Genomic DNA, 14,134 nt, shown 5'->3' on the forward strand with positions numbered 1-14,134 from the left:
GTGCAGGATGCATGCAGCCAAACACACACACACACACTGAAGATACAAGCACAACATGTTAATATTGTGGGAATCTTTACAATAAATATGAGTCAATAAAAAGGTGTTTACCTCTCTCTTAAAGGTCCCATATTATAAAAAAGTGATATTTTCATGTTTTTTTATTGCAGGCTTATGTCCTATATAAATACTGTGAAACTATCGAACCACCCAATCCACAGGGAAATACACACAGCCCGTATTCAGAAACTCTGCATTTGAAACAAGCTGTCAGGATTTCTGCCCATTCGTGATGTCACGGAAATACAATATTAGACTCTTGACACAATTTTAAACAAACGTTCTAAATGTGTCCCAGTTTATTCCTGGTTGCAGTGTATGTGAATGTCATCAGCCGACAGGAAGTACACATGGACCCAAGCTGTTGCCTAGCAACGCAATTCTGTTGCAATTCCGTAAAAATGCGCTAAAACGGAGCGTTTCAGACAGAGGGTAAATACAGGCATATTCAGACTGACAGTATGAGGAAAATAAAGTGTTTTTTTAACATTACAGCATGTAAACATGTTCTAGTAGAAACACAAAATAAAAGTATGAACCTGAACATGAGCATAGTATGGGTCCTTTAAGATCACACACTGTACCCATGTAGGCTGACTGGTGAGGACACACACACACACACACACACACACATCCTATTGCTTTACCAGTTATATTGATCCTGTCATGCCATGTGCAGAGATAGCAATGATGCATCTGTCATTATGTGCTCGGGTTTTGCAGGATAACAGGTAGAGAGTAGTTGATTTTAAATCAATTAATGTCCCCCCAAGCGAGGAAATCCCACCGTGTAATGCTGCCCTGCGGTCTGCTGCTGCTGCTGCTGGTGGGAGGAAGTGGAGCACACTGCAGGCACAGATCCAATGCAAACACATCCCACAGCAGCTTTCTGATCTATTATGCGGTCGGTAGCTTTTGAAGGAAGCTAACGTGAACTGCTGGTAGTTAGCTTCAGTTCTGGCTGCTGTGGAGAGTCTGTCAGGTGTTGTGGTTGAGGCTAGGTACCGAGGATAGTGGGTAGTGTTTGACTGAGAGTTTGGCATTCAGAGTGTCGGGTGTTTGTGTTGTTTTGGAAGGGCGGGGAACCGTCCACGCAAACCCAAATACACACACACACAAACACACAAACAAGCACAGTGTGGCGTACACCTTAGGTAAGGTTATGTTAGGTTCTAGGTTCCCTCAGTGACTGGTTACCTTGCGTTTTCTGGTCTCGGCTGAACCGCTCCAAACGAAACACTGATAAATGACCCTCAGGTTCTGCTTCCAGTTGTCCACTTTGAAGCCGTTGACATGGGGACAGCCTGCGGGACTCATGGTAGTCCACAGCACCCTGCTGATGCTGTTGTCCTCTCTCTGGGGTGACGAAAACCTGTTCAAATCCCTCAAACGCAGACCCCACAGTCTGGAAACGGGCTGGCTAGGTTGCCAGGTTCGTTTATCCACCGAATGTTCAGGCTAACTGGACATGGTGGCAGGAGCGGAGGCTAGCGCAGTATCAAACATTCATTTCCAATATTCCTCTATTGGACATACAATATAATTTAAGTCCAGAGCAGCGCTGTCTGTATATGTGGTTCTTACATGTTAGCAAGCTGGCTAAAGTTGGTTAGCACTGGAATTTCAACAGTAGTGTCGTCAAGACCCACCTCATTCATATCAGTGGACCAATGAGAGACTGGGGCTGCGCTTGATTGGCGTGTGACAACTTTCTAGTCCCGCCTCCGTGAAGTGGATGCTGCGTCGTGATTGGTTAAATTTTTCCGGCAAAACCACATCCGCCCATGCCTGGAAGCTCATTGGCTAAATCAGCTTCATTTTATCAATCAAGAACGTTACAATGTGACACTCAAAGAGTGGATGGGATATCCACCTTTATTACAGTGTAGCCTATTATGTTGAACCAAAAGGGATGAGAGATCTTTTCACAAAGCCATGAAACCCAGAACTATATTCTTAAACAATTTATTATTAACAGATCCACAATCCGCAAAAGCTCAAACTCCCAAAATGACATGACAGTTCGGTTTCATCTGTTGACTTCACCTCTTGTAATAACAAGCTGTCAAAACGGTTTTCTATACAGTGCTCTAGCGACCTCTAGTGGATCCAACCTAAAAAAACAAAACAAAAAGGAAAGGAAAAAACAAAAAAACAGTGCACCAGATTGTGAACGACTCCTCCATTGTGCCGAGTTTGGTCAAGGGCATGTCCATGTGTGCAGATTTGCTATCGATGATATCTACATTCTAACCAAAAGGAGTGAGAGGGGGATCATTGCAGTCTTTACAAATGTAGAATATAATCAGATTTATTCCTCGTCAGTCATAGATGTTTTACGTCATGTAATGCCCTCTTGTTACGGCCATCATGCAGCAGAACCAATACAAACAGTGAGATTATTCACACGTAATGTTTGGAACAAATAAGTCCAGTTTTTATTATTGTGGTTTCTGTTAATGCAGCAGTGGCGCTCCAACCTGAACATTGATAAATAAAACACTGACAAAATTGTAATCTTTTTTCCTTTTCTGTTAAGGACAATTTGTTATCCTTAAGACACTGTGAAGAAAGAATAACCAAATTTATCATCATCATCATTCCACACAATTAGATTTTCCTTGACCAAATGTCCTTATGCAATAGAATGTTTGTTTGTTTTCCTCTTTTAAAAAAATCCAACTCATCCTGGGAAGAACGTGTTGGGTGGCTGCGGCGTTCTCTCCCCCCGTCCAAGGCCCCTCAGGAATAACTTGATGTTTTGCTACCAACATCGTCCTCCTGCGATCCCATACTCTGGAAAACAATAAAGTGTCACAGGTTGAGAATGCTACGTGACGACACAACAACTTGAAAAACGGGTTCCTGCTTCATTTCCCTATCCAAAATGGCTGATAGTGTTATTATCTTTAGGGCCTTTTCAAGGAAGCAGGTTTACGACTGAATTATCTGGATAGCTCTGCTGAGAAAAAACATAGCTGATCCATTTACATCAGTCTTTGTTCCAAATTCTTCTCTTTTTTTATATTTAAATCTAATTCTGCCACATAAAAAGCATCTTTGCACCATGAATAAAATTATGTAAATCTAGCACTGAGGAAGGAAAGATTTGAGATTCCACAAAACAAAATGCATCCATGCATGTGTAAATAAAAAAATGACGTCTAAATAACAGAAAAAATAATGAATAGTTATATATTTGATTGCCTCACCTTCTGCACAAATTGTGGGTTTACTGTGATTTCTTGATCCATAGACTTTAGTTTCTCATCCAGCTCTATACATTTCAACATCTAAAAAAGGAGAAAAAAGTGTCACTTTAAAAGCAGTTACCACCAAACATGCTATCAGGGTTCATACATAACATCATGATAGGACTTCATGCAGTGTTCATTTTTGCAGTTATTGTAGATTTAGTCTTAGTCTTAGTCTTTGGACAAAAATGCGTATTAGTTTTTGTTTCATGTACGTATCATAACAACGGCATGTATATCTGCAGTCCTCTGTCTCTTTAAATGATGAATACAGACTACCGCGACCTGCCGGTAGGGAGAGTTATTTCATCTCACGCAGGCTCAGAACGTACGTGTCAACTGGCCGTCGGCTGTAGTCTTTGCGGTGTGTTCGGGTGCAACTTGTCGGCCAAAACAAAGGTGACAGACGGCCTTCATCGCCGCTAGTTCTCTGATTTCGGGTTGGTGTTTCCCCAGCTTTAGGTCTTGTTCAAACCTGGCATTAACATGCGTCTCGGGTGATCGAATCACAAGTGGACAGCTTTAAGCACGCCTGTTCACACCTGGCATTAGAATGCGTCTCCACATGCGTCTTGAGTGACCACTTGTGATCGAATCTAACTTCCCCGCTCTATATGCAAATAAACACGAAGTAAACACATGGCTACTACAGCTGATGTTGCGACGTAATACTACAGGGATGTCAGTAGTAATGTCCTACATATTAGTGAATTCTGGTCCATTTTATTAACATAAAAATATAAGGTTATTGTCAAATGTCCTTTTTTAGTCATGAGATTATATTGAACATTTCTGTCTATCTAGTCTAGCCAAACCAAACCAAATAATTTTAGTCAAACTTATTTCACATTATCTGATGAAAACACAGGTGGAATGATTAAGACTGCAGCTTTGCAGTTACTCCGAGTCCTCCAGACTGTGCTTATTAATTCAGTCGCTCCCACTGGTCCGTTATGAGAGCCAATCTGCCCTCCCAACATGTAAAAATATGTTAATCAGGTCAATCAACCACCAAACCCGACCCACAAACTGCCAACTTTATGAATTATAGTAATTGCAATTGTTAGGACTGATGACTGTGATTGTGTGTTTGAGACAGAGAGAGGAGAAGAGAAGGTGGAAGGTGACGAAAATAAAGTGATTTTTAAAACTACATTATAGTCTCGTCTTTTTTCATCAATGATACTGCATGTTCGATATCGTCACTGTGAGTGTTTAATAATGTCAGTGCCGCCTCGTCATCGTCTTAGTCATGGAAAAAAGGTTGTTGCCGAACATTTTTCATCATAGTTTTCGTTAACGAAATGAACACCGACTTAATGCAAAGCAAAACAACACTGTAACCAGAGTTGGACAACCTCACCTCTTGGTCAATTTTGTGGAGCATTGCTGGGTTGTTGTATTTTTCGGGGTTGTCGTGGAAGCACACCATGCCATCCTTTTGGTTAATGCTAGCGTAGATCTCACCATCTTCAATCTGCACAGAAGCATGAGGAGAACAAAAATTTAACCAAAAATTTCTAATGTGGATCAAAAGTCAACTGCTGTTTGGTAGAAAGTCACATACAAAACATTTAATTCCTTTTAATTCCTCTACTGTAGGTAATACACGGACTATGGATAAGTACCTTTTACAAACCCATTTCAAAACACCCCAACGATCCCTTTAATCTGCAGTGATCAAAACTCTTTTCATTTCACGCAAGTGTACAGACGTGTTTGACCAACTCACCATGTGTAAGACGTATTTCTCTGCTTCCAGCGGGCCCGACAGCTGCACTCGACTCGCCATGTCTTGCAAAGACAGTGTCAGAAAGGTCTGCAGGAGCATGCATGAAACAAAAATGTGATATTAAAAGAGATTAGACTGAAGGATCTACTGAACCTTGAGGAGTATGTCCTCAGGTACAGCTACTTTTCTTTGGTTGATTTTGCATTTGGTTGATTGAAGTCAAAGCGAATTATTGCAGCAGCTTATTGTAGCAAAGCATTAAAGAGCCAGAAAAAAACAAAACAAATCAAAGCTAAGTCATGATATTAAGATAACCGAAACACTAAAATCTGTCTCCTCTCTGGTCATAACATAGACATTATGTGATATGAAGTAACCCAGCTCTAGTTGGCGACAACAAGCTCTTGCTTCATACCTGCTTTGCTCCGCTTTCGAAACACGAGTAACAGCTGGCTATCAGATGTCTACGTTGAAGTGTGGTACTATGTATACTCCCCCCATTCTGTGAGGTAAAATTACTGCTTTTGTGAGACCAGACCAGACTCCATTCACAAAAACAGTAATTTTACCTCGCAGAACACGGGAGTTGCTGGTCTACCGCTGTATCGACTGGTTAGTTATTAGTTAGTTATTGTGTGACTTTCGGATCGTCCACAGCAGTACATTGCTTAGCTCCTTTAGTCCTAATCATGCAGAAACCTACGTCAGGTCACGTGGGAACATTTTTCCAAAGGGATTGGGAAAATAGCATTTCGACACTAAAACATACATACCATACCAAAATGTGAATGCTCAGATTAGATTACATAAAAAACACTACTGGGAAGCTACAGAATGATATATTAAAAAAACTAAAAAAACGCCCTTTAACCCACATCAAAACAGCAGACACACAGTACAGTTCAAACCTTTGCTTCACCACATAGAGAAGCGAAGATTGGCCGAAAAACCATCTGGCTCATATGGAAATACAAGACCACACCCACCTTTGTTAGCCTCTGGATGTTCTTCTTGTAGAGGGAGGAGAGGCACTGTTTGACCAGGCCCGTGTTGCTGTCTCGTGTGAACTGCTCGCTGTGTTTGTTGACCACTCCGCGCAACTCGGCCGGGTTGTTGGTGGTGTAAATCTGAGCCATCTCGTGGTATGCGTTGCTCAGGGGCTAAGGGCGACGATGAGAGAAAAAAAAAACAAGAGAAAAGGACAGCGAGAAAACCAATTACAAGTAATTACAAATGATCAACTGCATTGATTAGTCGAACTTCTCATGGTCATTGGCTGTTAACGGCTCGTCAAATTTCTGCAGTTATTTATTACAAATAAATACTGTATAAATATTGTATTACATTTTACAATACCTCTGCTTAGAAACTGGAGAAGCTACAAACACCCATTCTAAGATGTCTACAGCCAGTTAACTAAGCACTTAGGACTCTGTAATAATAATAATAATGATTGATGACAACATAATGATCAGGTTCATTGATAATAAATAGTTGACTGGTGCCCTATTTGACGCTTCACATAAAACCCAGATAAACAGCAAAGGGCTGTGCATGATGGTACAACCTGTATGGTCATTTTGGATGCTGCAGTTTGTGGTGCTGTTGAACCATATTGCATTATACAGAGAGCTTACCCTCATTGATATAAATAGGTTCGAGAAAATAATCAAGGCACACCACAAACTATATCCTCCACAATAACCATAAAGTTGAATCAACGCCTCTCTAAAACAGTTTCAACAAAAATAGAACATTAAAAACCTCATGAAGGGAGGATTTATTGCAGGACTGTTGTATTAAACTGCATTCGTTTTAGCTAGGTGTACATTTCTTAACTGGCTTTATCTGGTTGTTTTAACAGTTTGCATCAGCTGAAAATCAAGTTACTTAAAACCGCTGTATCAAACCAGCAAAGCCCTAATACTGCTCCATTCCATCCACGCTGTTTGTCCTTACCTTGATGAACCTCCCTACTATTTGTGAGGTGTATTTGGGCAGCGGCTGCACTTTGCCGTGGAGAATGAGTGACACCAGGATGTATTTCTTATAGGCTTCCAACATGATGTGGCTCACTGCCATGGCTGGAGTGGTTATTGCCTGACAACACAAAATGAGACGCAGACGATCATCTATATGAATCCTAAAAGCGCATGACCAATTTTCAAAGAAAAATTGGTCATGCATACATTACATGTACGTATATCGGTACATTTATTTGGAGTATTTCAGTGTGTGAGAGAGTACCTGTTCATAAAAATACAGTGCTCTTTCGAAGTTTTTGAGGCCCGTGTAGATCATGCCACCGTAGTAGTAGTAACATAAAAAGTGCTTTGCGTCGTAAGCTCCGTTCTCCTTACAGATGTCCATCATGTCCAATTCCAAGAAGGGCAGGACGGGCTTGAAGCACTTTGCTAACAAGCACAGCTGCAAGGAGAGGAGGTATGTAGTGAGGACAACTTACACTTAATCACACTGGAAAGGAGCTATGCTGGGACTAAAGCCTGTGTTTGAATTATTTAACATAACCCGTTAAATGGCAAATTGAACAATAGGGATTTCACTTTACCAGAAATTTAGAAGTCGATATCAAAATCAGTGAAACTTCACGATTCTCAATACGAATTTGATACCACGGTTAAAAACGAAAGTAAAACAATAAATCCCATGTACTTCAACATCCACTTATATTGCTGTGAAATCATCTCCTTAAAACTGGATTTATTCAAGTTTCTCACCCAAAACTACATTTTACAAGATTACATTTGAACACATCATGATAATGTTAGAATTTACCTTCGCCAAATACAAATTTTTACTGAATAGAGCCTGAACACATAATGTAAATCATTGGCAGCTCCCGTGTTGAAATCGGCAGGTTAATGTTAGCTGTTTGCAGCCGGTAAGCAGCACATTCCTGCATGGAGCTAACAGCTAATGGCTAACTAGCTCTTGTCCTGCTGATTGCAACACAGATTTGTTGTTCCCAATGTAGCATTATCAGGGAACCAATAGGGTGCGTCAATAGCAAGTTCACAGCGTCCCAAACACATTCTCTATCATCCCCATTACGATGGGATGCCGTTAGTCTCGAGTCCTGATGGTCCGTAGGGTACTGTAGAAAAACTAATACGGTCACGTTTTCAGAAGTTTGGAATCGACTTGTGACATCCCTATTCAACAAATAAGCATTTAGGAGGAGGAGGAGGACATCAAAAACAATTATGATAACTGGCATAACGTGGATGTCGATCACAAATAATACAGCTAAATAGACCCCATTTAGTAACATAGTGAAATCATGAGGCCATTTAGGATTACAGCCGTGGTGCTGACGCAGCAGTGACTCACCTGACACAGGTCTGCATGAACTGAGGTAAGTTGGTTTGTGTTCATCTGCATTTTGTCTATTGCCTGTTTTAGGACGACAACACCCCTCAATGGCTGTCAGAGAGGGAAACAAATATTCAGTTAGTTATTCAGCCGTAGCTTTCCTGAGACACACTGGAAAACGGTCTGGGCCTGAACCGCACTTTAAAATGCATTAAAATATTTAGATTGAGACGGAAAAAGGACAACATGCAACTCCTGGATGCGGAGGCTCAGAGGCGTACGAGCAATAGGATGACTCATTTGGGACCAGTCTTGTCGGACAGTGGCGAAAAATAAGATTAAAATGTGCTACCGGTAATTTTGCTGTCGCCCAGGGGAAATTGCTTTTGGTGCATACGACATTAAAAATAGTTTCCACCACTCCCAAGCTACATTGTCAGGACACTGCACAATGTCCTTTAAAACACACATAATGGGCATGTTGACAAGGACACGTCACAGTAAGGAGAATATCATGGAAAGATCAAAATCATTACAAAATACACCAAAGACAAACAGTAACACTCTTTTTCAGGTGGGAAGAAGTAGATGTTTTTCTGTTGTCTCTATTGGACAACATAGACAAGAGCTGATGCAGCATAGGAGGAATTTGAAGGTGTGAGTGAGTATATCTGTGTATGTCAACACGGGCACATCTCATGTCAGCACATAAGCCAGGTTTCCACCAATAAGTTCTACGGTATTTTTAGTCCCGGGACTACTTTTAAAGGAACATTTTAGCCCATTGTTGTCTGCGTTTCCACCACGGTCTAAAGACCTGCGAAGATTAGGCAAATTAGTCCGCTGACGTATTAAAAAGCAACATGACATGGGACGAGGGCTGCTGGTGGTCGCAACAACACACTCTGCAGCCTGCAGTTCAGTGTTTCCGCCTGTTTCATCTAAAAAAACACTCAAATTTAAATAAACGTGCGGGGAAAAGTTTCGGTGGTTGAAACGGGACTTTTGTTAGTAATCGTGTAGCAGAATTTAGAATTGTAATTGTGTTACAGCTTCTTGGCTCAACAAGAATACTGTGGATTACAATACATGAGTAGACAAAACTGGATGATTTGTTCAAGCTGTTGGAAAGATAAAAATGGGGATGGCTTGTCGGTGTGTGTTCTGTTAACTCTCGGGACCAGGGTGGTGGCTCAGGTCGTGGGTTTGAGTCAACCTGCAGGATTAGGCCGATATAGTTTAATCCTATATATTTCATCCAGCATTAGGTATTTACATTTTATACACTAAATTAGTAATTTAAAAAAAAATAAATCAACATTTGGAGTGTAAAAAAAAATTACATTTTGAATTAAAGCTCTGTAAACATTTCACTCCCACCGAAGTCAGAATCAACAGTCTTACCTGTTTCCGCTCTACAAGGGCGTTTGTCAACTGGTGGCAGAGACCAGCAACTGTGAGAGGAAACAGAAGGTGTTCAATTATTGATTTACTCTTTCAGTGGTCAGTTATCTTTAAAATACTGCTCACATGTACAAGATGCACCTGCACTTCATTGCAGTTTATGCATTACTACCATCTCTAGACAAACGCATAAATTCATAAAATGGTGCCATTTTTCTCAACGGTTCAAGTGCGCTAACGTAAAAATACATTTGTAATAAATTTATAATAATGTATTAAGACATTTCCAGAAATGGAAGGCCATTTATTTGCAGGAGATATTGCTGAACACTACACCAATATGCTAGACCAGTACCACCTAGGGATGCACCGATTCGACTTTTCCAGTCCCGATACTGACAGCGATACCTGGGATTAGTCTACTGAATTTATATTTATCATAAAAATAATAAATCTAACACCAGCAACTTAATAAAAAATCTTCAAAATTACCAGGAATTACAATTCAAGTGTAACCCTTTTTAATGCAGCAACAAATTGATCAAAACCTTAACAGGAATTAAAATGTCAGTATATAATGTATATGGTATATAAACATAGAATTTAATTGAATAGATCAGCCCCCTTGTCACCGATGGCCGATCCAGCTATTTGAGTCATTATTGGCCCGATATCCGATCTGATCTACAATACTGATGCCACCATCGTAACACAGCATGTTCTCAGTTTTTATTGATACTAAGAAAGCATTTCCGAGCTTGTCAGCGGACACTGGAAAAAGCCAGTATCTGATATACCCATAGTAAAGTAGTTGCATGAGAAACGGTGACATAGTTTAGCTGACAACGGTGCACATTTTAGCAGAGTACATGCTCTCAACACAATAAGCAATAGATCAGTGCAAGAATTGTTTTTTTGTTCAACTGAAAACATAAAAACCCCCAGCGGGATACAAACGTGCTTCCTAATGTAGGAGTGAAGAGGTTTGGTTAGTCTGAACTTACAAGTGTCTGTTGCATATCTAATGTGCTCCCCATTGCAAGTACTGATGAAGAGCTGGACTTGGGAGAAGAGCGTCTCAAAGTCAGGGATGTTTGGCATGGAGAACTTCACAAATCTGGAACGAGAGAGAAGGAGGTGAGCAAAAGCCTTTCAGCGATGCAGAAGGGAACTCATAACACAACTGGTAAAAGCTGAGTAAATCTACTAGGGCTGTCAAAGTTGACGCGATAATAAAGCATTAACGCAACTTTGTTTTAACGCCACTAATTTCTTTAACCCATTAATGCAATCGATCTTCTAGAGGTTGTATCTGGCTCAGTTCTAAAAGCTAGAGTGAAGATACTGGTATCATATGAAACTATAAAAACCTAAGGAATCGATTGGTAGAATTGGTGGAAAATGGGTTCTATGGGTACCCACGAGTCTGCCTTTTAAAGACATGCCCACTTTATGCTAATCCCATGCAGTTTTGCACAAGTCATAGTCAAGTCAGCCCACTGACAGCTATTGTTGCCTGTTGGGCTTGAGTCTGCCATGTTACGATTTTAGCATATTTGTTATGCTAAATGCAGTACCTGTGAGGGTTTCTGGACAACATTTGTCATTGTTTTGTGTTGTTAATTGATTTCCAATAATAAATATATGCATAAATTTGCATAAAGCCAGCATATTTGCCCACTTCCATGTTGATAAAAGTATTAAATACTTGACAAATCTCCTTTTAAAAGGTACATTTTGAACAGATATTAAATGTGCCATAAATTTTATTTTATTCGATTAACAGCCCTAAAAACTACTACTTACTAGTGTTTTTCCCACTTGTGGGTTTTCTATACTCAGCATCTTAAACAGTCATTTTCATAACTGTTTAATATTTGATGCAGCATTGGCATTTCTTGATTCACTAAATAATGATCACGTTGTTTCTTACAATGTTAGTTCAGGCCTACATTATTAGCTGTACATGCAACAAGTAGCTTTTAGCTGCATTGTGTCTACATCAGATTTGCTATGCTACATGCAACAGGCAGCCTATAATAATAAAACATGTAATAATACTGAGCAGAAGGAAATGGCACCTTTTATTCAAGATGGAAATACTGGATCATGTATGCATTTCGTTTTAACCAACTTGGCAACTCACATTTTTAACTTAAAAACTGGCAACAAAGTTGTGTTCACCGTTATGTCCTTGTTATCCATCTTTCTCCGAGGCTTCACCACCTCTACCCTCACAAAAAAATACAATAACACCTTTGGCAAACACAACAATAACAGCAAATCTTGACCCAGTTCAGAAAAAAATGGAGCAGAAACAAGGAGGACTGTGAAGGTTAGGAGTGTAGAGGAACACAAGACTGGACAGAACTGGCACACAAGACAAAAACACAGCAGCAGACTTCACTACTGAGGAAGAGATCTTGACCCTGGAAAGAATCAGGATGGAGCAGGCTACTCACAGCACAGCCAGCACGCCTAGGGAGTGCTCCTGGATGTCCAGGGCCCCCAGCACCGTGTCCAGGTGGGACAGATTTTTGGCCAGCAGCTCCCCACTCTTGTTGATCAACTCGCACAGCTGAGTCATCTGGCCTGGGAGTTGAGGGGGCAGGAGAAGAAGAAAGAAATTAAACCACTTTGGACCTTCTTGCATGCCCTTTGGAAGGACACATATCTCACATCTAGGACAGTTTACATCACAATGCTAGCTGCAGATTCAATCTTAGAAATTACTTGTTTTTAGGCAGTCCTGCTGTTTTGTAATTCAATTAGGTTGTTATAATGGAATTTAATCTCATTATATTGCAAATTGCATTACATGCTGTGGCACACAAGAGAGATACAATCACAATGCTGCAACTGCACTGAAAACTAGAAATGGTATTATAGAAATTATAGCATTCCCCTGATCACAGTCATTGTAAATGATGAGGTTAATTTAATATAATCCACAGAGATTAAGAGGGCAATACTTTACCCGCAAGTATGCTGAGGCATTTTCTTCATTGTTTTGATCGAATTAATGATAAAATTTTAATTTTATTGTCTGACTGTCGAGGGGCTATTCTTCACAAACGTAGGAAGCAAACTGAGTAACAAAATAATTTACAATCGTCGTGCTGTGGTTGAGGATTTCAATATAAATAGGCCGGTCAAGTGTCCTGTCAAGGCCTTACAAGAGGTAATGCGAGTGAGATTGACAGATGACTTTAAACCAATCAGATTCGCTAATTCCGTTCGCCAGCCAATCATGTGAGGCCGGGGGGCGGGACTACCGGTAAGGCAGTCCTGATAAATTATTTTCTAGATCAAAAACAAAAAGTATGATTTTGACATTTTGTGTGATGAACCAGCCAGTTCGCGGTTATTACAGGCGTCCCCGTGTACTAACGCATCGTCTGGTGATACTTTACAGGACTCTCGCAGCCACAGAAAGTCATTTTGACGGTGTGTTTACATGATAAAGCAAAAAGAGGCTCTGAGCAGTCTGGCTGCCTAGCTATCGGCAAGGCACAGGATAGCATTATGCTAAGCTAACTAGCTAATACTTCCCACTCGAATGAGTTTAGCCTCCTACCTTGAGCGGAGAGCTGCCGCACATTGTTCACAAACTGCTCCAAGGCTGAAGCCATTATTTCCTGGGTCCAAAGTGGAGGTAATTTGCACTGTTTTTCATTCAAACGTCAGAAACAACTCCGTCCGGGACTAAGACAGGGGGCCACACAGCCGCCACTGAGGTTAAGCTATCGCGAGATCATTAAAAACAGAACAGACTGCAACGAGATTCTACGAACCGAGCATTGGATTCTTAAAGGGCCAGACACACGATTTGCTGAAAGCATTACAGTACACTGTGGTGTCACAATTTCGACATTATTTTATTTTTTAGGGATTTTTTAACTTATTGTTCTTGTCTTATGTGGAATTTAGGGGATTTCAGTTGTCTATTTCACACTGCAACACAAGTTCCCCCTTTACGAAAAAGAAATACAGGAACTGACGTACAATTGGGAAACCGTGTTTTCAACAAAGATGTTCTAACATGCAGGAGCGCCTTCCACTGATTATAAACTGGACACCAAAATGTTTTGTGCTTCAAAAAAAAATAAAAAATAAAGCTTTTGTAAATGATCTTGTCTGTGACTGTTGTAATTCATGTATTTATTTATTTGCAGATAAGAGATGAGAGGAATTGGGTAAATCCATTCTCTAAATCGCTTATCGTGTTCAGGGTTCAAACCAAGGACCTTGCTCTTTGGAGGCAACAATGCCAACACTTATGTCAGTCTGCCACCGCAGGAGTTTTAAAGGTGCTTCATTTTATAGGTAACTGTTGAGAAAATCAAATGTA

The 14,134-nt window shown here is 40.4% G+C and overlaps 2 protein-coding genes across 4 annotated transcripts in view; both read right to left on the bottom strand.

The window, feature by feature from the left end:
* usp22 (ubiquitin specific peptidase 22) overlaps positions 1 to 1,701 on the bottom strand; it is a 73,687-nt gene extending 71,986 nt beyond the window's left edge. For 2 of the 3 annotated variants that reach the window (XR_012591911.1, XR_012591910.1), the window contains exon 1: positions 1,258 to 1,701. Coding sequence is in view for 1 of the 3 variants with exons in the window: in XM_074620231.1 (XP_074476332.1) it covers positions 1,258 to 1,377 (120 nt within the window). In the remaining 2 variants the exon portion in view is untranslated. The remainder of the gene's footprint in view (positions 1 to 1,257) is intronic. The other variant, XM_074620231.1, reaches the window with a different exon arrangement.
* A 308-nt stretch (positions 1,702 to 2,009) lies between these two features.
* cops3 (COP9 signalosome subunit 3) lies at positions 2,010 to 13,554 on the bottom strand. Its single transcript, XM_074620232.1, has 12 exons — positions 13,361 to 13,554; positions 12,246 to 12,375; positions 10,788 to 10,900; positions 9,784 to 9,833; positions 8,398 to 8,490; positions 7,294 to 7,473; positions 7,006 to 7,146; positions 6,033 to 6,206; positions 5,047 to 5,133; positions 4,678 to 4,791; positions 3,273 to 3,353; positions 2,010 to 2,856 (listed from the first exon to the last, which is right to left on the bottom strand). The coding sequence occupies exons 1-12, from the start codon at positions 13,413 to 13,415 to the stop codon at positions 2,803 to 2,805; spliced, it is 1,272 nt and encodes a 423-aa protein (XP_074476333.1). The 5' UTR covers positions 13,416 to 13,554; the 3' UTR covers positions 2,010 to 2,802.
* Positions 13,555 to 14,134: the final 580 nt, after the last annotated feature.

The sequence above is a fragment of the Sebastes fasciatus genome, chromosome 20 (genome assembly GCF_043250625.1).
Source record: "Sebastes fasciatus isolate fSebFas1 chromosome 20, fSebFas1.pri, whole genome shotgun sequence".
NCBI classification, from domain to species: domain Eukaryota; kingdom Metazoa; phylum Chordata; class Actinopteri; order Perciformes; family Sebastidae; genus Sebastes; species Sebastes fasciatus.